A 22,374-nucleotide genomic window follows, 5' to 3' on the forward strand; every position below is an offset into this window, starting at 1 on the left:
TTCGAAGGCTCTATGTGTACTGGAACTGCCCAGTGGACATCTCAATTTCCCAGGCAATTCCTTCACAGAGTGTTTCAATGGGGATTCTGCACTGTCCCCATACACAACTCTCATCTATGTCAACAATTATTAAAACCTGAAGGAATATCAAATGTACTTTTCAAAGTAAATTTTCAGGGTTAGAGATGTTATTTGACAGTAATTTAAACTGTTCACATCATTACGAATTTACTTACCCTTGAATGATGAAGCCTTTACTTTCTGCCATTGTCAACTTAATGGATATTGGTATATACATCTCCTGCTACGCAGTGGAATACTGAGTCTATCAGTGAGGTAGCAGTGTAATGAATCTTCTGAAGCAGCAAGGTAACACTGTTCAACTGCATGCTGAAAGTTGTTGTCTAATGTACCCCTTAATATCAGTAAGTGTTAATAGTCCCACCGTTACAGTTATCACAAAGCCTCAGCCAAAATTTGATTGTTGCTTTGGAATGATGATGTGCACAAATGTGGCCCTTTTGACATTATGACAGTGACCACACTTTTAAAACGTACTTCATTAAATACACTGCAGTTGTGTGCCCTAGGGACTTAAAAAGGCACTACACAACTGTGAGTATTTTCTTTTTTTTCATATTTAAGTCAAATGAACTGAACTCTTCACTTGAAAAGATAGGCTAAGGTAGTTTCTGAACTTGAAAGAAACATAGAAGTTACCAAAAGTTAATTGCTTTGCATCACAGTGCAAGTCAGGAACTGATCGACTGTTTCATATTTTGGGTGAAAATTTGAAACTTAAGTTAGTTCTACTAAGATGATTTATTATTTCAAAAAATAGAGAAAATTTTACAAAAGGAACAGAAATAAATACCAGGGTTCACTGTTCATGAAGCTGATCACTCTATGACTCTATCCAGATAAGGGTAAATCTCCTGAAAGTTAATGGGATTTGCCTACAACAGTGATTGAAGATATTGACTCAAATCTTCTGATCAGTTTTGGAATCCCTGTATCTGATGATAGCCAGGCAAAAAGCCTACCCACTTAAACTTCCTCCTGATTTTTCTGGCCACATTTCCAACGGAGGACCTAATTAAATTGCCTCAGTGCAGAAAGTCTCAAGTAGTGGGGGGAATTCCATACCTCCAATCCATGGAATGCAGCCAAATTGTGATAACTGAGCAGTTAAATATCCCAAAGCTTCTCATGGTGCTGGTGAATGAATGTCCAATGAAAAAGGTGAATCTGTAGCTCAGTTAATGGGTAGGATGGGTGAGGTAAAGGGATAGATTAGGTGAGGTTAAGCGGTTTATAGCAGTTCAGCTAAATGCATAAGGTAGGAGTTGGGTAGGATGGTTAGGTCAGGACTTCCCCAGTTCCTCATTGACATCTTAGATTGTATGTTCAATCAATGGCAATTCTGGAGGTTGGAAAATCTGGTCCATTACAATATTAACATTTGACCACAAACAATGCTCAGCTTAAACAATGGCAAGTAGCCAAAAATTCCATCTCATATGAAAAAAAGAATATGACTTTAACTTTGAGATCATCTCATAACTTACCAGTGACAGGTTTCCTTGATTAGATACAGCCAGATTAGTCAAAACATATTTCAACAAATTTTCGCTCAGTTAATCAGTGACACTATCTTTCTCTTCTACAGAAAAGATAAGCAAACGAGACATTGTGTTCCTCATCGATGGGTCAGACTATGTTGGGAACAGAGATTTTCCTTTTGTACGTGACTTTCTCTCAAGTATCATCGAAAACCTCGATATTGGAAGAGACAGAGTGCGAGTCGGTCTGGTACAGTTCAGTAATTACGCAGAAACTGAATTCTATCTGAACACTTATTCTTCTGAAGATGAAATTCTGCCTCATGTGCAAGGACTCCGAATGAGAGGTGGGACGCCATTAAACACTGGAGCAGCACTCGACTATGTTTATAGAAATCACTTCACCAGATCTTCAGGAAGTAGGAAAGAGGAAGGGGTTCCTCAGTTACTGGTGCTCATCACTGCTGGGAGATCCAGAGATTATATCAAACAATCTGTGGATGCACTGAAACGAGCTGAAGTAACAATGTTTGCTGTTGGAACCAGGAATGCAGACTCAGCACAACTCAGAGAGATTGCAAGTGACCCTAGTTTGCTTCTCAGTGTTGACGAATTCCGTTCTCTGCCTCATGCACAGGAACAGCTGATGATTTCAATGTCAAACCCACCTGCAGCACCAGAATCGACAGAACGCTCAAGTGTTCCCATAAACCCAGGTATGTTAATTCATTTACTGCTTTAGTCTCAATGTTAATACAGCAATGAAGGATTTTCAAGATTGTGCACTGTATTAAATATCCTTAATACTGGTTGCCAGCTTCATCGTAGGCTCAGTAAAAGTAATTAACAAATGTCTCACTGGCTAAAGGTTTTCCAAGATGAAAAATATAATTCAATTGGGGATTTAGTGATGTATTGGATAGTATACATTGAGAGGTATTAAGCGTCTCAGGAGTTGAACTTATAGTGAGGTGATGAAACAAATTGAAATTCTAAGAATATAGACACTTCTTTACAAAGTTTCCCAAATGAAACAACAATAAATGCTAAACTTTAAATGAGCTCCTATTGAGTGAGCAGCATCAGTTAAACATTGTAGGGGCTCCCAACATAATTACTGTTGTGGTCATTGCTACTTTGAATTTTGACTTTGAAGTGGTTGTGCAATACAATTTAACCAAATTGGTTTTGATTAATGTTCCTACGTTTTGTTTGTGGAGGTTGTGTGGAACATCCAAATGCCAGAATCCTCTTTAAATAGATTTCATTTGATTGCCACAAGGCTTTAACCTGCTGATGTGTCTTTTCCCAGTGAAGGAGACTGAGTATTAGCATATGGACATCTACCATCAAATACGAAGTATGATTAAGCTGTGAACAGAAGTGTGACTGTTTAAGAACAGATGCAAAGTCATCGGATCAGCTTTCTCTCTGCTGACTGATTTCATATACAGACCTGAAACTTCTTAGTATCTCTGAAAGGAGAGTATTGTTCTGAATCTTGGTTTTCAAATACCCATGCAGTGGAAGAGATCAGAACAAGCTCTTCCAATCAAAGTTGTCATGACAAACTTTCACCCATTGTTTCATTTGATCTGATAGGTTCCCTGGTGAATGTGACTGGACTAAAATATTCTAGTCTTGGAGTGAAAGCAGCTATGATAGAATGGCCACCAACTCTCTACTCTGTCAGTACGGATTCACTATCACTGATAACTTTCCCATTTCCTTTTGGGATTTGGCTTGTTGAAATGACTCGTTACTAGGGTCACAGGGAGCTTTCTAGTGGATACAATAGAATGAACCCTGTGTAAACATAATCAACTATCACCTCAATATTGTTGCTTAAAATAAATCAAATCTTTTCTCTGCTCTGGGTTGAAAGTCTTGCTCTGAGCCAATTAATTGTCCAACTGCCATCAAATCAGCTCAGATCATCTCAACCTTCTCCCCTGTGCTTATACCCAATGTTTGTGGTTTTGCAAATAAATATAAGGGCAAGTTTGAACTAAACCTTTATTTCAGAAATCTAGCACAATTTTGAGTTTGATTTGCATAAATATAACCAAAGCATAAACTATTCTGTGCATGTTTGTGATAGAATTTCCCTAGACCTCTTATTATCCTATTCATTGAATATGTACTGCAAGGAATAACACTCTGTATTTCTTCCAGGTGTGCCAGATGGAGGAAGCAAGAGAGACATTGTGTTCCTCATCGATGGGTCAGACTATGTTGGAAACAATGATTTTCCTTTTGTACGTGACTTTCTCTCAAGTATCATTGAAAACCTCGATATTGGAAATGACAGAGTGCGAGTCGGTCTGGTACAGTTCAGTAATTACGCAGAAACTGAATTCTATCTGAACACTTATTCTTCTGAAGATGAAATTCTGCCTCATGTGAAAGGACTCCGATTGAGAGGTGGGACGCCATTAAACACTGGAGCAGCACTCGACTATGTTTATAGAAATCACTTCACCAGATCTTCAGGAAGTAGGAAAGAGGAAGGGGTTCCTCAGTTACTGGTGCTCATCACTGCTGGGAGATCCAGAGATTATATCAAACAATCTGTGGATGCACTGAAACGAGCTGAAGTAACAATGTTTGCTGTTGGAACCAGGAATGCAGACTCAGCACAACTCAGAGAGATTGCAAGTGACCCCAGTTTGCTTCTCAGTGTTGACGAATTCCGCTCTCTGCCTCATGCACAGGAACAGCTGATGATTTCAATGTCAAACCCACCTTCAGCCCGAGAATTGACAGACCGCCTAAGTGTTCCCATAAACCCAGGTATTTTAATTCATTTACTGCTTTAGCCTCAATGTTAATACAGCAATGAAGGATTTTCAAGGTTGTGCACTTTACCAAAAATCCTTAATACTGGTTGCTAGCTTCATTGTCGTCTCAGTAAAAGTAATTAACTGAGACGACACTGGCTAAAGACCTGACAAGATTAAAAAAAAAGGGGGGGATATAGTGATGTATTGGATGGTATAAGTTGACAGGTATTAAGCATCTCAGGAGCTGAATTTATTGTGAAGTGAAGAAACAAATTGAAATTGTAAGAATGTAGAGACAGTTTCCCAAACTAAAGAAACAATAAATGCTAAACTTTAAATGAGCTCCTATAGAGTGAGCAGCATCAGTTAAACATTGTGTAGACTTCGAACATAATTACTGTTGTGGTCACCACTATATTGAAATTCTACTTTGAAATGATTGTGTAATTCACTTTAAGCAAATTGCTTTTGATTAATGTTGCCATGGTTTGTTGGCTGAGGGTGTGTGGAACATCCAAATGCCAGAATCCACTTTAAATAGTTTTTGTTAGATTGTCTGGAGGCTTTAACCTTGTGGCTGTTGATGTGTCTTTTCACAGCGAAGGAGACTGAGTATTAGCATATGGACATCCACCATCAAATACAAAAAATCTGTGAACAGAAGTGTGACTGTTTACGAACAGATACAGACTCATCAGATCAGCTTTCTCTGCTGACTGATCTCATATACAGACCTGAAACATCTCAATATCTCTGACTGATAAGAGAGTATTCTTCTGTACCTTGGAGGTCAGGCAGCATCTGTATAGAGAGAGCCATGGATGCTGCCTGACCTGCTGTGATTTCCAGCAGTTTTCACTTTCAGTACAAAATTTGGTATCTGCATTAATTTGCTCCTACTTGTTCTGTATCTTAGCTTTCAAATACCCATCCAGAGGAACAGAGTAAAACAATCTTTTCCAATCAAAGTTGTCATACAAACTCTCACCCATTGTTTCATTTGATCAAACAAGTTCCTTGGTGAGTGTGACTGGATTAAAATATTCTATCCTTGAGGTGAAAGCAGCCATGACAGAATGACTAACCCTCTACTCACTCAACAATGGTTCACTATCACATTGATAGCTTTCCCAATTTCCCTGTGGGATATAGTATATTGACTTAATTCATTAATAAGGTCACAGGAGCTTACTAGTGCATACAACAGAATGAACCCTTTGTAAGTTTAATCGAGTATCATCTCAATATTGTGATATAAAATAAATCATGTCTTTTCTCTGCTATGGGTTGGAAGTCTTACTTTGAGCCAATTAATTGCCCAACAGCCATCAAATCAGCTCAGATCATCTCAGCCTCTCCTCTGTGTGAACTTCTACTCAATCTTTGTGATTTTGCAAATAAAAATAGGTGTAAGCTAGATCTGAAACTTTGCTTCATAAATTTAATACAATTTCGAGTGTGCTTTGAATCAAGATAGCCAAAACAGAAACTACTTTGTGAACGTTTGTGAGAGAATTTCCCCAGACTTGTTAAAATTCCTATTACTGTATTTACTCGAGTAAAAGTTGATTTCATGTAAAAGTCAATTCCCTATTTTTGGCCAAAGAATTTGAATTTCCCATTTATCTTGTGTAAAAGTCAACCCTAATTATTCACAGATAACAGACCAACATTTGTGAGTCAGGTACTATCCTGTACATAAATGTTACAATGGGGAAATTAATACTTTTTCATGATATTGTATATTTTGATGTACAATTCACACCAATTTGGCATGAAAGCTTAAGACTCATCAGGTCAGACTCAGGTGACAACTTATTACTTTGGCAGAAAACTAAGATTGCACAAAAGCTGCCTGCTGAACTAGAAGATAAGATGTTACAGTTTCACCAGTTTGTAATCAGAAATTGGCAGAAGGAAGGCTACATATTATCACACATTTTCGTTTCTATTGTCTTTATCTGGTAATTATAATAGTTTGTTGTGTTTTGTTTTCTTTATTTGTTTAGAGATCAGTTGGGCTTCTGCTCATGATATGGGATTTTGGGCTGTAGCATTAGTTTCAGCCTTTCAAAAGTACTATCCATGTAATAGTTGACCCCATAAATTTAACTTTAAAAAAAGTCTAAAAATGTGTCTTTTACACGAGTATATACGGTAATTGTATATGTATTGCAAGCAATGATGCTGTATGTTTCCTCCAGGTGTGCCAGACGGAGGAAGCAAGAGAGACATTGTGTTCCTTATCGATGGATCTGACAATGTCGGGAAAAGAAATGTTCCCTTTGTCCGTGATTTTCTCACAAGTATTATAGGAAATCTCGATATTGACAGTGACAAAGTGCAAGTTGGACTGGTACAGTACAGCAATTTTGCAGAAACTGAATTCTATCTGAACACTTATTCTTCTGAAGATGAAATTCTTTCCCATGTGGAAGGACTAAGACTGAGAGGTAGGAATACTCTTAATACTGGAGCAGCACTGGATTATGTCCTTAAAAATCACTTTACCAGATCTTCAGGAAGTAGAAAAGAGGAAGGTGTTCCTCAGTTATTGGTGCTCATCACTGCTGGAAGATCCAGTGATGATTTTAAACTACCTGCGGATGCATTGAAGCAAGCTGCAGTCATAATCTTTGCCATAGGAACCAAAGATGCAGACCCAGCACAATTGAAAGAAATTGCAATTGACCCTAGTTTGGTCTTCAGCATTCAAGAATTCAGTTCTCTGCCAAATATACAGGAGCAATTAATGATGCCATTATCAACTCTGGCTGCCTCAAGAGTACCAACTCAAAGACCAACTGTTGCTGTTACACAAGGTACTTATGTTTTCTGTTCTTCTAAGTTGTGCCATATTTGCCAACAACAACTACAAATTAAGGTAAAGGCTCTTTATAAGTTTAAAATACTCTAAACTGTTTCGACATATAACAATGAGCCACTCAAAGAAAGATTTGGTCAGATGAAAAAATATTGATTAAAAAAAAAACAAGTTTTAAGAGGTTTCTTAGAGATGGAAAGCAAGGTAGAGAGATAGAAGCAAGTTTTTAGAGAGTGTTCCAGAGGTTAGGGCCTTGGAAGTGAAAGATAGAGCCATCAACATATAAGAATTAACGAGTACAGATGTCTTAGAGAGACGTGGAACAGAAAAAAATAGAGGCAAGACCACAGAGGAGTTTGCTTAACTGGGAGCTGATGTAGTGGAGGGCACAGTAAATACATGGATCAAAAATAATCACTATTACATGACAGGTCTGTTTACAAAGACCATGGAGCAAATTAACTTTTTAAGTAGTCAATTGTATGAAATTAAATGAATACGAAATTAAAAAATGAATGGATTGAAGACAATTGAGAGTAGGTTTGATAGATGAGACCCAATACTTGTAATCTGGTTTCATCAAATTTATCCTCCAATGCATTCAGCATTAAAATGTGAATATCATTATTTTGTGAAGGAAGCATGAAGGTAATTAGGGAGAACTAAGGGAGAATTGAATCATAAATTATCTTTGTAATGAAATGTTAACTTGAGGTCTAATCTGCTTGTTCAGTGGGGTACCAATAATCATGTTGTCCTTCCTAAAATAAGACACTGTCCTAACCGATATTCCTCTCTTGACTAATGCCATTTCACCTCATTTACTATTTTGGTAGCACATGGCTGCTGTGTTTGTCTAAGTTGCACAAAATTGCATTGTAAAAGTAATGTCTTAGTCCTGAAACACTTAGAAATGGCCCAAGGATGTTTTAAGATTCTCTGACAATGCTATTGAGTTTAGGAGTTGGGATGTCATCTTGCGGACATTCGTGAGGCCACATTTGGAATACAGTCTGCAATTCTGGTCTCCTTGCTATAGGAAAGGTATTGTGAAACTTGAAAGAGTGCAGAAAAGATTTACAAGGATGTTGCCGGGGTTACAGGGTTAGAACTATAGGGAGAGGCAGAATAGGCTGAGGATATTTTCTCTGAAGCATTGAAGGCTGAGGGGCAACCTTACAGAGGTTTGGAAAATCCTGAAAGACATGGGTAGAGTGAATAGACAAGGTATTTTTCCCCAAGTGGAGGATAGTGGAGTTCAAAACTAGAGGGCAAATGTTCAGGGTGAGAAGGGAAAGATATAAAAGGGCCTATGGGGCAACTTGTTCATGCAGAGCATAGTGCATACGTGGAATGAGCTGCCCAAGGAAGTGGTGGAGGCTGGTATATCGAAAAGGCATCTGGATGGGTACATGAATAGGAAGGCTTTAGAGAGATATGGGCCAAATGTTGGTACAGAAGAATAGATTAATTTAGGATATCTGGTCAGCATGGATGAGTTGGACTGAAGGGTCTGTTTCTGTGCTGTACATCTCTATCACTCTCTGACTCTATACATTTCTTCTTCTCACACCTCAACTATTACAGTTGTATTTAAATGGACAATTTGCATTTTTCCTTTCACATTGGTGGGTTTTAAAAGCACCAAATAATTTTATAAATCTAAGATATTCTTTTTCCCATTTAGAGATAAAAGCATTGAGTTGAACTTTTGTTTTTTTCGGCTCGGTCCAAGTTGCATCGAGTTTTTTGGAGGGCTTTTTGGCACATGGCCAATGAGTTTCCTCATGTATCTTTCCAAACTCAATGTGTATTAGCCCACAAGTCCCTATGGTGTCGCTCAAGTCCAATGTCTGTCCCATCTCACCATGCACCAACGTGGGGCCAACTTCCAATTCAGTGGCTATCTGCTGACTGGCAACTCTTGTGCCTGTGCCTTCTCTGAAAGACTGATGTGAGTATGGACAAGAGCCGGTAATCTGGCATTGCCTCTCCCCACCAGCACGCACTAAAGGCACGCTGACAGCATGGCTGATACTTCCTTGCACAGGCATCGCCATCTCCCACCCTTGTCACTGTTTAGCCACCATGCCACACCATCCAGCCGTCTGTCCCTACCTCCTATCTGAACATCCTCTAACCACCCGCTACCTTGTCCCTGATGCCAACTGTTAATCTGTATCGTGTCATTGTTCAGTAAGGTGACATCATGTACAGGCAAGCAACTGGACAAAAACAAACATGAGTATCTAACTACTGACAGCAAAAGGAAACACAAACAAATCTAACAGCGATTGAGGTTCACCTCAACAATATAAACCAGATTTCTGCATCATGACCAAAAATTAATTCACATTCTTCAATTGTCTGTTGCACCCAGCTCTCAACTAATGGAAGCAGATGTCAGTGAGGTTTGCTTTAATTTGTAGTTTCCAACCTAGCTGAGTTCTATCATGGGCAAAAACAGCTTCCTCTTCCCCCAGTGTTCCCATTCTTCACCTTGGAAGACTATTCCCATTTCTCCAGTTTCTCCATAGCCAGCACATTGCCTTGTTCCCTGCTCCGGTTACACACCAGGACAATGCGGCACACTCTGTCCGGACTATACTGGAGAATTGGTCGAAGAAAAGGAACCATATCTTCACTACCCCCAGAATCTGTTCCATCATGCTTCTGATCAAAGCATGAGCAGCACTGTGTCTGTGCATAGCATCAGTCAGGCAGTTACATGAGCAATAGTCACAGAGGGTAACTCTTGACCCCAATAACCAGCTGTGAGTCTGGGCCCTCAAATGCGACAGATATGTGAGAGTGCTCCAGGCTGGAGGAGTCATAGCAGTTGCTAGGGTAGTGGGCACAAACCTCCAGAAAGCGGTAATGGTGATCACTGCTCACCTAGACATTAATCAAATGGAACTCCTTCCTATTGGTGAAATCCGCAGTGTTGTGATACAGCCCTCTTAGTGTAACATGTGTACAGTCAATATCACCCTGCTGGATGTGCTTGCTACATTCCCGAATCCCACTGACCACGCTAAAGCACAAAACCCCTTCATTGGGAAATGCATTGCTTCTTGGAAGGAGCCAGTTGCATAGAGGTTCAGAGCAACAGTCACTTTCACAGCCTCCCACTCCTATGGCCTTCAGGTCCTGCTCCAGTATCCAGCACAGTTCCAGCACCATGTCCTGCAACGTACAGAGCCCCCATCAACACTACACATTGCTTGTTCCCAAGAAGTGGAGTTGGGCTCAGAAAGCCTTGGGCAAGATGTGCACCCTATCTGTCCCGAGAGGCCATGTGACTGCGAATTCTCCCTGAGCCGGGTATTACCCGTCCTCCATTCTGGCCTTCTGCTGCTGCTGCTTGGCCTTCTCTCATCCCTGGATCCTCCTACATCTGCCTTCGCCTTCCTAGGCAGGCAGCCATAGTGACCAGCATCCCAACAGCAGCTGGGAACAGGATGCTCTGTGGAAAGGACCTCAGTAGGGAAGAGAAGAAGTGACAAAGTTTAGATCTCAGTGCAGTCACTGATGGCTTACTGTGCAGATTTGGGCTGAGGATGTTTCACCTTACTGTGCAGATAGGGGCTGCGTATGCTTCCCCTTACTGAGGCACATATGAAGATAAATGACCCTATCATCCTTGCACATTCAGGCTCAGCCTGGGCGGTAACCTGGTGAAGATGTTGTGCCAGCTGAGTGACCACCCAATGTCATCAGGAAAGGAGTGCCTCCTGCACTCTCAGAGGCTACTAACCCAGTGCCTACATCACATACTCAGCTTCACACTGCTTTCATTACAGACCATTGTATCATTTACACAATAGATGAGGATGGAGTGTTGTGAGGCTCACAGAGGACATTTGGAAGTTGGATGAGTTGTCACTGACAGGATTGACATTTTTGTGGCATTGTTTGCTGCTTTCTTGAACATTATGGTGATGCCTACAGGCAATTTGCAAACACAAGCAATTTGCATGTTTCCTTCATTTGACCCCTAAATATCAACACTCTGTATGCACAGCAAAGAGACGATGAAATGATTGGGTGCCAGAGCTGGAAGGCTTAATATTGTACGAAACTGGGACAAGAGAAGACAGCTGGTCTTTTAACCAGCCCACTGAAGCACTCAGCAGCTCCTGTAGCTGCCTTTAATCTGCATCCAATGATGGTGGGCAAACTCTTTTCCATACCCACACTTCCAGAATGAAAGTAGCTCCATTTGGACAATTTTCCCAGGTGGGAGCACAGGGATGGGAAATTTCCCAACTCAAGTTACTTTCCATTGGGATGATAATTGCAGTTTTCAGATTCAAGAGTCAACAAGTCTTATTGATCTGAAATATCATCTACGTTTCTCTGGCTTATTTGAGGTCTTTCACATTTTCAGCATCAGCATTGTTTTTCCTCAGCTTCATTCAGTTTGTTTAATTCCTTCTTGATTCCGATTGTAGTTTACTTTTCTTGATACACTAGGTTTTGGGATGCGGTAACCTGGTACATGGTACATTACAGCTTGTTGAATATTTGCACTTTATTTCACCAAGCATAAAAGCTTTTTTTTTTCATTTTCATAAGGTTTGCTTTCTACTACATTTTCCTTCCCAGTCATCCCAATTCCACTCCGCACAAACTTGGATTAATTCAAAACTTTTCAGCTCATATCTCCTTTCCCATTACATAAGCCTATTACTCTTGTCCTTGTCATTTTTCAATGTGAGACAGTTGATCCAATTTAAGATCCTAAGTTTTCTTCAGCTCCCACCATACCATGACACAGTTTTTCTGATCTGCAGCTTAGTGCATATGTGATTTTCTGTTGTGGACACCCTTCACTCTGTCACGTCATGGGCAATTAGATTCCCTGTGTTGAAATGTAAGCTTTACAATTGTTTTTTAATGTATTGTACAAAATCCTGTTACTTTTGTCACACGTGCACTTTCCTCCTCCCTTATTTGCACAACTTGTGTCTCACACCACACAGTTTACCTCATCCTGAAAATTCCTCTCCTCATTCTTTATTACTTCCCATCTTCCAACCCTTCTACAAAATTGACCCTTTTGATCATGCCTACTGCAGCTGTTGCAAACTTGACTCCTGATAAATGTCCTTCTGCTTGCATTGAGATATTGTTGAGATATCTTGAGATATCTCTTGAGATATTGTTATATAATTAAGGCTGCATAAATGCAAATTAAACTACTTACAAATTGCACAAACATTATGTGATGTACTGTGAATTATAATGCATGTTTATTCCAGTTGCTTCTGAAGAAGGAATGAAGAGAGATATTGTGTTCCTTATCGATGGATCAGATAATGTTGGAAACACACATTTCGCTCTTGTCCGTGATTTTCTCATAAATATAATAGAGAATCTCGATGTTGGACTTGACAGAGTTCAAGTAGGTCTGATACAGTACAGCACATACGCAGATACTGAGTTCTACTTGAACACCTACTTATCCAAGGCTGATATTCTGTCTCATGTGAGAAGACTGAGGCTGAAAGGTGGGGCCAGACGGAATACCGGTGCAGCCATGGATCATGCCTATCGATACCATTTCATCAACTCTGCAGGAAGTAGGAAAAGCAATGGTGTTGCTCAGTTTTTGGTGCTCATCACTGGTGGAACATCTAGCGATGATGTTAATCGTGCTGCTGCTGCATTGAAACGAGCTGCTATAATGAGTTTTGCAGTCGGAGTCAAGAATGCAGCTTTAGCAGAGCTGAATGAGATTGCCATTGATCCCAGTTTAGTCTTCAGTGTAAGTGAATTCCGTTCTTTACCAAATATACAAGAGGACGTGACAACACTATTGTCAACTCTGCCTTCTCCACGGGTAATACCTGAAGAGCCAACTGTTGTCATTGAACCAGGTAATTGATATTTTGTTCCGTTCAAGGCAAGATGTATAGGATCTCACTGTCAGTGAAAATATATTCAGTACTAGCAAATCATCCATAATGCCAATCATGGTAGTTCAGAAAGTATAAGCTTTCATAACATGAAAGGTGACAGCGAAACTGTGAAAGGGTGGGTGAAAGGGGGGTGTGAGTTGTTTTTCTGACATTAAGTGTGTGAAATACAGCCACTTGGGGCAGGGTTTCTCATGCAAGTGCATTCAGCTCAGCTCAGCTAATTGGATGTCCATACATGGGTAAAACACAACAATTTATGGACAACAAGGCAGGAAAGTCTGCTCCCCATCCCCAGTGTCCAAAAGCAAGCAAAAGCTAGTGCCACCGTTCAGCAATGCCTTCTTAAAGGTTCTTCTGAAGGTTGTCCAGGAGAGAAGGGAAGTGCTCTTCCATAGGATTGGCAACAGAAGGTCATCCTAACTGACAAAGGCAGCCTGGACCAAGATGGTTTGTGTCCTTGAGCAGCTCAAGGGAACCTGGCTCCAGTTCCACATTAAGATGAATGATCCAGTTGCACTTCTGCAGGGTGTATACAGGGTATGTTGTCTGCTAACAGAGCAGCACATGCAAGAAGGGGTGGCAGTGGTGCCAGATGGCAGATCCAATTTAAAATCCAAATTTTTCTTCAACTCCCACCACACCGTGGCACAGTTTTTCTGATCTGCAGCTCAGTGCACATATGATTGTCTGTTGCACACGCCCTTCACTCTGCCATGTCATGGGCAATTACTTTCCCTGTGTTGAAACATGACCTTTACAGTTGTTTTGAATGTACTGTACAACCCCTGTCACTTTTGTCACATATGCACCTTCCTCCTCCCTTGTTTGTATAATTCGTGTCTCACACTATGCAGCTACCTCATCCTGAAACTTTCTTCCTAATTCTTTTTTACTTCCTATCTTCCAACTCTTCTACAAAATTGACCCTTTTGATCATGCCTACTGCCACTGTTGCAAACTTGATGCCTGATACCTGTCCTCCTGCTCATGTATAGGCTGAAGCAAACAGTAGAGAAGGCTACTCAATTCTGTCTGACAACATATCTCCAATACGCGAGCACACAGCCATTGGTCTGGGTCGAAGCTACAGTGCACACAGACAAATTAAAGACAGAAGTAGGCCATTGGCCTGGCTAGACTTTTTAAAACATTTTCGCTTGTGTGACATGCGTGTTGCTGGTGAAATAACTCCACAGAGATTAACAGCCCCAATCTGGGTAACTCATAATTTGGCTGACCTCGTTACAATCATTACATCCCTCCCCCCTCAGAGTCCAAGGACATAGGCCAGCTTTCTCTCTTGTAGCTCCCTCCTGGGGCATTTTCGCACGGAGTATGATTCACCCGACTCAGCCTTGTATCTGGGCGGCATGTACCGAATGATAGCCTGCCTCTTGCGGCTAGAGCATCTTGGAAGAAATTCATTCTCTTCTTCAGATGACAAGGCTGCAACATCCTCCATGTCCATCTCAAATTCCAAGGTTTGTAGGACTCAAGATGGAGGAGGAGAACCCATTAGTTCAGACAGACTTTACCTCTGTTCTGAACAGCTGGGTATGTTTTGCTCCCATCATGCTTGTAAGCTTGCAGCTTTCATGGGGTCCACATGCTTGTTCAGGACCACCTCATCTACCCAAACCTTTGTATATCATGTTGACCATACCTCCTACCCATGCAGGGCCATTTCATGCTTTCGGCACCAACCTTCATCCCTTTAAGTAAACTGTCTCACTTAAGGGAGTCTTGTGTCTGGCATTGGCATTCCCAACGTCACTTCACAACCTCTCACCCTGTTTAGGTCTGGGAAGATCAGATTTAACCTGTGCGGAATCTTCTCTCCATTAGCAACTTCATTGGAGCTATTGCTGTAGTTGCATGAGGGGTAGCATGATGGCTCAATGGTTAGCACTGCTGCCTCACAGCACCAGGGACCAGGGTTCGATTCCAGCCTCCGGCGACTGTCTGTGTGGAGTTTGCACATTCTCCCTGTGTCTGCATGGGTTTCCTCCGGGTGCTCCAGTTTTCTCCCACAATCCAAAGATGTGCAGGTTAGGTGAATTGGCCATGTTAAATCGCAATTCAGGCAGCATCCGAGGACAGGCAAAATCGACGTTTCGGGCAAAAGCCCTTCATCAGGAATACAGGCAGAGAGCCCGAAGAGTGGAGAGATAAGCTAGAGGAGGGTGGGGGTGGGGAGAAAGTAGCATAGAGTAAAATAGGTGAGTGGGGGAGGAGATGAAGGTGATAGGTCAGGGAGGAGGGTGGAGTTGATAGGTGGAAAGGAAGATAGGCAGGCAGGACAAGCCATGGGGACAATGCCGAGCCGGAAGTCCGGAACCGGGTTGAGGTGGGGGAAGGGGAAATGAGGAAACTGTCGAAGCCCAAACCGACGCCCCGGGGCCGAAGTGCCCCGAGGCGGAAGATGAAGCGCTCCCCCTCCAGGCGTCCGGCGGCGAGGGAGCGGCGCCGAAGGAGGCCCAGGACCCCCACGTCCCCAGCAGAGCGGGAGGGGGAGCCGAAATGCCGGGCCACAGGGCAGCGCGGCCGACCGGCGCGGGCGCCCCAGAGATGCTCCCCAAAGCGCTCCAGTCTCCCCAATGTAGAGGAGACCGCCCCGGGAGCAACAGACACAACAAATGATATCAGTGGATGCGCAGGCAAAACTCCGATGGATGTGGAAGGCTCCCCCAGGGCCCCGGATAGAGGTGAGGGAGGAGGTGTGGGTCATCATCCGACGACTTTCCGCCACCTCCAAACGGACACCACCACAGGGATATATTTCCATCCCCACCCCTTTCCTCCTTCCGCAAAGACCGTTCCCTCCGTGACTACCTGATCAGGTCCACGCCCCCCTACAACCCGCCCTCCCATCCTGGCACCTTTCCCTGCCGCTGCGGGAATTGCGGGGCCTGCGCCCACACCTCCTCCCTCACCTCTATCCGGGGCCCTGGGGGAGCCTTCCACATCCATCGGAGTTTTGCCTGCGCATCCACCGATATCATTTGTTGTGTCTGTTGCTCCCGGGGCGGTCTCCTCTACATTGGGGAGACTGGAGCGCTTTGGGGAGCATCTCTGGGGCGCCCGCGCCGGTCGGCTGCGCCGCCCTGTGGCCCGGCATTTCGGCTCCCCCTCCCGCTCTGCTGGGGACGTGGGAGTCCTGGGCCTCCTTCGGCGCCGCTCCCTCGCCGCCGGACGCCTGGAGGGGGAGCGCTTCATCTTCCGCCTCGGGGCACTTCAGCCCCGGGGCGTCGGTTTGAGCTTCGGCAGTTTCCTCATTTCCCCTTCCCCCACCTCACCCCGGTTCCGGACTTCCGGCTCGGCATTGTCCCCATGGCTTGTCCTGCCTGCCTATCTTCCTTTCCACCTATCCACTCCACCCTCCTCCCTGACCTATCACCTTCATCTCCTCCCCCACTCACCTATTTTACTCTATGCTACTTTCTCCCCACCCCCACCCTCCTCTAGCTTATCTCTCCACTCTTCGGGCTCTCTGCCTGTATTCCTGATGAAGGGCTTTTGCCCGAAACGTCGATTTTGCCTGTCCTCGGATGCTGCCTGAATTGCTGTGCTCTTCCAGCACCACTGATCCAGAATCTGGTTTCCAGCATCTGCAGTCATTGTTTTTACCATGTTAAATCGCCCCTAGTGTTAAGCGATGTGTAGGTTAGATGCATTAGGCAGGGGTAAATGTAGAATAATAGCATAGGGGAATGGGTCTGGGTGGGTTACTCTTCGAAGGGTCGGTGTGGACTCGTTGGGCTGAATGGCCTGTTTCCACAATGTAGGGATTCTATGAAATAATCAAATAGGTACTGGGCCTGTCTGGTTTCTAGGGAAGTTTAAGTTGTTTCTTAAACTTGCTTTCAAAGTTTGGACTGCTCTTTCTGCATGATAGCAGGATGGTAGAAGGTATGGAGCTGTCCTTATATGCCGAGTGCCATTCGTCTTTAGGAAATACTCAAGTTCCTTGCTGGGAAATGATGGCTCGTTGTCGTGACCAACCACTTGGGAGTCTGTGTATTGTAAAATTTGTTTGCAGCTCTTCTGTTGTCAGATGATTGAACTCTGTTCACGTCCAGCCACTTTGAGTGGGAGTTCACAATAATTTAGAATGCTTAGTCCATGAGAGGACCTACACAACGTGTAACCAAATCCAGGGTTTACTTGGACCATTCCCATAAATGTGGGGCACCTGCTGGCAGTAATGCTTTTGTCCTTCTTGGCACTATGGGTACTACCCACCAACGTGGCTATATCTGCATGTAATCCTGGCCTCCTGCCAAAACATCTTTATTTTGGACACAGTTGAATGACCTTGCTGGAGTCCAGCCATCATCCGGCGGTGAGCTTTGCTCAGAACAATCACTCTTGCTCCCCAGAATTAAATGCTGTCCTCTATAGGGATCTGGCCAAACTGGGACTATAAAAGGTTTCAATTCTGGTTGTGATGACCCTTTTGTTTCCCCCATCACCACCAGTTGTTTTAGTTTTGCTAAGATTGGATCTTCATGTGTCCACAGTTTATATTGTCAGCAGTGACCAGAAGAGTGTCCAGATAGTTTAAAATCAGAACAGAGTCTTCAAGCGGCCACCACTGATGTATCTGCCAGTAGGAGGCGGCTCAAGGCATCTGCATTTGCGACTTGACCTCCTGGACAGTGTTCTAAATGGCAATTGTACGCACCTAGAAATGAGAGCCCACCATTGAATTCGATCTGAAGCCGTAGGTGGCACAGCCCTGGCCTCTTTAAGTAGCCGTAGCGATGGTTTCTGGTGTGTTACTATTACAAATCTATGTTCATAAAGGTATCAGTGAAATGTTCTCACACCAAAGGTGAACGCCAAACCTTCCTTCTCTATCTGGGCATATTTGTGCTCTACATCTGCCAAAGTCTGGGAAGGCAACCCTATTGTGTGTTCCTCTTCATTGGGCCCTCTGTGAGCCAACACTACCCCAATACTGTACAGGGAGGTATCACCTGTCAGCACCAGATCAACACCTTAGTCAATGATAGCTGCTTTTTCACTTCCCTAAAGGCTATGTCTTAGCTATGAGACCATTTCTAAGGCTGACCTTTCTTCAATAGCAGATGTGAGGGGGTCACGATTGGGCCAGATTATGTAATAATGCACCAATCCACGGAAAGACCTAAGCTCCAATACAGACATGGGAGCTGGGGCACTTTTGATCTCCCCTACTTATTTTCAAACAGGTAGAACACAGTCTTATTGACTCTATGGCCCAAGTAGGGTCACTTGTGATGCCTGGAACTCATGTTTTTCCCTTCTAAGCCATACACCCACCTTGGAGAAATTTCTAAGGACTCTGTCTAAGTTGTCTAAGTGCTCATTATTTTTATTCACTGTTATTAGCATGTCTTCCAGATAAATGGTGACCTGGAGTTGACCTTGTAAAATGTTCTCCATTGTCTGCAGAAATATAACACAGGTTGATGATACATAAATAGTAGTCTCATATATTGGTACAAATGCTTATGGATATTAATTGTAGCATGCATCTGGGAATTCTCAGCTAACCATAATTACAGGGATGCATGGCTCATGTCCAGCTTTGTGAAGGACAGCTCCCCAGCCAGCTTTGCATATAAATCCTTTAGATGAAGGATTGGATATTTATCCAACTGTGAGGAGCAGTTTACCGTTTGTTTAAAATCCCCTTAAATACAAACCTCCCAGTGGGCTTCACAATTAGTACAACTGGTTCTATCCATTCCTCAAACTGCATGGTTTGATGATTCCTTTGCTTGCCAGCCTTCTGCTTTCTCCCTCGCATTTTGTCTGTAAGACAATTGACACTGGGTGGACCTTGCAAAATCATGGAAATGCTTCCTGGTTAACATGTAAGGTGTCTTTGGCTCCTTTGATAGTCCCTAGCCCTTTCTGAAAAGTTTCCGGATATTTCATTACGACTTCACTCAGGTGGCCATTCTCTAATGTTCAGCCAATCTCGGTGAATCTTTCTCAACCAATTCCACCCCATCGATCTTTTTGTACCACCAGTGGTAACTGAACCAGCTGCAAGACCCGAACCAAAGTTGTATCCTTAATCTGGAATGGTTCTTTGGGATAGGTTCTCAGTCTATTTGAGACCTTATGCAAATTTAAGAGTTGGAGTCCAAAGCGAATTTTGTTAAAGACTGGTTCTGTAATCACTGGTACAGTCACGCCAGTATCAACTTCCATTAGCACCGGGTGACCATTTAAGCAGACATTTATTTTGATTTGTTCTGATCTGGATGTTGCTGGGCATTTTAACTGTTCCAAGCCTGATGTAGGTGGGCTTCCCAGGGTGTGCACACTCCTGGATACCAGCCGATGAGCTCTCCTACTCAATTCAGGCCCAGTGGGATACTGTTGTTGGCTTGAGTCTGCTTATCTATAGCAACTACAATGGCTTGCCAGACCAGACATTGAAGAAAATGTTAACCATTTGGCCAATGCTTGGCTTTGTTTCGGGGGTTTGCTGTGGGCTGACATAGAGTCCCCCTGTTCAGGATATGTCCTGAGTGAGGCTGTGCAATTGCCTTCACTCAGTCAGTGTCCCCCGACCTCAGTTGGTCTGGTGAGGGTGTCCACTTTCAACAGCATACACTGTAACTCATAAGCTCCACTTGCTACATTTTCCAATGGTAAAGCCAGTTGAAGTGCCTGCTTGAAGACCAGTTGGCCTTCAGCTAGTAATAGGCACTTTTGCATTGTTACGTCATTAATCCCACATATCAAACAGTCTCTCAGCATCTCATTCAGGGTTAAACTAAAGTCACGTGCCTCTGCTAGTCATCATAACCTCACCAAAAATCCTGATACGGACTCCCCGGTTCTCAAACTGCTGAGTAAAACTGATAACATCTCAAAATTAAAGGAGGCTTGGGGTCACAATATTCCTGAACTAAATATGTCAACATCAGATACTTTAGTATTTGATGCCTCAGGAAACGTTAGACTTCTAATAACCGAAAAAGCTCTGGGTCCACTAGCTTTCAGGAAAATTAATTCATTGCTTTTCATCTGCCCCAGTGTCATTTGCCTGGAAAAAATAATGCATTCTTTCCACATACTGGGCCAGTCTCTGACTGCAGGATTGAATGAGTTGAGCTTCCCAAATAAAGGCATGATGCTGGAAACGCTTACCCCAACTGAGAGATGACAGTTGCGAACAAATTTCTTCAGCAGCGCAGTTTTGTCTCTCATCACCACTGAAATAAATCCTTGGTGGTTGGTATCCTGTCACCAAGTCACTTTTTATTTACACATGGAAAGTCCTTGATATTGATCCAGTTTCTTCAGAGCCAGCTCTCAGAGTGAATAGAACCCTGGACACTCCTGTTTACATCTGTTAGCTGGGGCTCCCTGATTTGTCCAGGTTAGCAGCCCCAATCAGGGAACTCATATTTTATGAGGTCCATCTGGCTGACCTTGTTACAATGACTACAGCTGGCTAGCCAGCATTTAAAGCCCTAGCTGCTTTTGAGAAGATGGTGGTGAGGTACCTTCTTGAACTGCTGAAGTCTGTATGTTTTACGTAGACCCATAATGCCCTTAGGGAAGGAATTGCAGGATATTGGCCCAGCGATACTGGAGGAACAATGATATATTTCCCAGTTAGGATGGTGAGTGGCTTTAAGAGGAAATTGCAAGTGGTAGTGTATCGGCCAATCTTGTCCTTTTCAATGGAAGTGGTGGTGAGTTTGGAAGGATCTTCGGTGAATTTCTGCAGTGCGTCCTATAGATAGTACACAGTACCACTGCTGAGCATCGATGTTGGAGGGAGTGGATGCTTGTGGACTGATCAAATGGACCGATTTATTCTGGATATTGTCAAGCTTCTTGAGTGTAGTTGGGACTGCACCCATCCAGACAAGTGGGGATTATTCCATCACACTCTTGACATATGTCTTATTGAAGATGGACAGGTTTTGGGATCCAAGAGGTAAGTTACTTGCAAAAGTATTCCTAACCTCTGACCTGCTCTTGTGGTCATTGTGTTTATGTGGCAAGTCCATTGAGTTTCTGGTCAATGTAACCTCAAGGATCTTGATTTATTGACGGAAAAACCATTGAATGTCAAGGAACTGCACCATAAGATTGAATTGTGCCACATTCCTATCTACCCATGATAATATTTCACCCCTTTCTTATTAAATTTATCTACCCATTCCTTGAAATATCCAAAGACAATGTTTCCAAGGCTTTTTGATTAAGAAAGTTCAAAAGATTCTCAACCTTCTGTAAGAAGTATATTTTCCTTGTCTCTGACTTAAATTTAGGGACCCTAGTAATAGATTCATTTTTTTTGATGATATGTCCTTTTCAAATTTACACTGCCAGAACCCATTAGGATCTGATGTGTTTCAACCAATCTTCCTCTTATTCTTCCAAACTGCATTGGATTCAAGCTTAGCCTGCCCAGTCATTCTGCATAAATCAGCCCAGACATTAGTCTAATAAAACTTCCCTGAAATGTTTCCACAGTGTTTACATTCCTCTTAAAGTAAGGTGACCAATACAGTCCAGAGTCACCCTAAACCTAGCCCTAACCCAAATCTGCTGCTCTCAGTGACCTATGTTACTAAAGCACAGTGTCCTTTCTTAAATATTAAAATACCCTAACATTAAATTACAGCATTCTATTAGCTTTACTAAATTACAAATTATTTACTGCATTTTAACCTTTACTGGTTCATGCACAAGTGTATGCAGATCTCTCTGTATCTCAGAGTGCTGCAATCTTTAACCATTCAGATAAAATGGTTTCCTTTTTATTTTTCCTGCCAAAATGGACAATTCCACATTTTCCAACACTGATCTCCATTTGCCAGCTCCTTGATCACTCATTTAATCTATCTACATTCCTTTGTAATCTCCTTCTGTGCTCTTCACAACTTCACAACTCCTCACCAATATCATTTACGTATTTTTATCTTTTATTTCTGCAAAACCATTTGATTTGTCACCTTATCGCATGCCTTCTGGAAATGTATTTACAATACATCCACTGGTTCCCAGTTATCCACAGCAAATGTTCCTTCCTCAAAGAACCTGAAATAAATTGGTTGAACATCATTTCTCTTTCACAAGACCATGTAATTTATGCTTGATTACCTTGAATTTTTCTGAGTGCTGTGCTATTACATATTCATTAATAACTTTAAACATGTTCTTTACAACAGGCATTCAACCAACGAGCCTGTAGTTTCTTGTTTTCTGTTTTCCCTCCCTTTTGAATAAAGGACTTACACTGACTATTTTCCAAACTGAAA

The 22,374-nt window shown here is 42.6% G+C and overlaps 1 protein-coding gene across 4 annotated transcripts in view; it reads left to right on the forward strand.

The window, feature by feature from the left end:
* The window catches only part of LOC122551336 (uncharacterized), a 160,283-nt gene that overhangs the window by 81,509 nt on the left and 56,400 nt on the right, over positions 1 to 22,374 (forward strand). For 3 of the 4 annotated variants that reach the window (XM_087988748.1, XM_087988751.1, XM_087988749.1), the window contains 4 exons: positions 1,670 to 2,278; positions 3,738 to 4,355; positions 6,550 to 7,167; positions 12,434 to 13,051. In XM_087988748.1, coding sequence (XP_087844874.1) covers positions 1,670 to 2,278; positions 3,738 to 4,355; positions 6,550 to 7,167; positions 12,434 to 13,051 — 2,463 coding nt within the window. The remainder of the gene's footprint in view (positions 1 to 1,669; positions 2,279 to 3,737; positions 4,356 to 6,549; positions 7,168 to 12,433; positions 13,052 to 22,374) is intronic. The other variant, XM_087988750.1, reaches the window with a different exon arrangement.

This window comes from Chiloscyllium plagiosum, unplaced genomic scaffold (assembly GCF_037043375.1).
Source record: "Chiloscyllium plagiosum isolate Xiang-an unplaced genomic scaffold, Cpla_swu_hap1 HiC_scaffold_7, whole genome shotgun sequence".
NCBI classification, from domain to species: Eukaryota; Metazoa; Chordata; class Chondrichthyes; order Orectolobiformes; family Hemiscylliidae; genus Chiloscyllium; species Chiloscyllium plagiosum.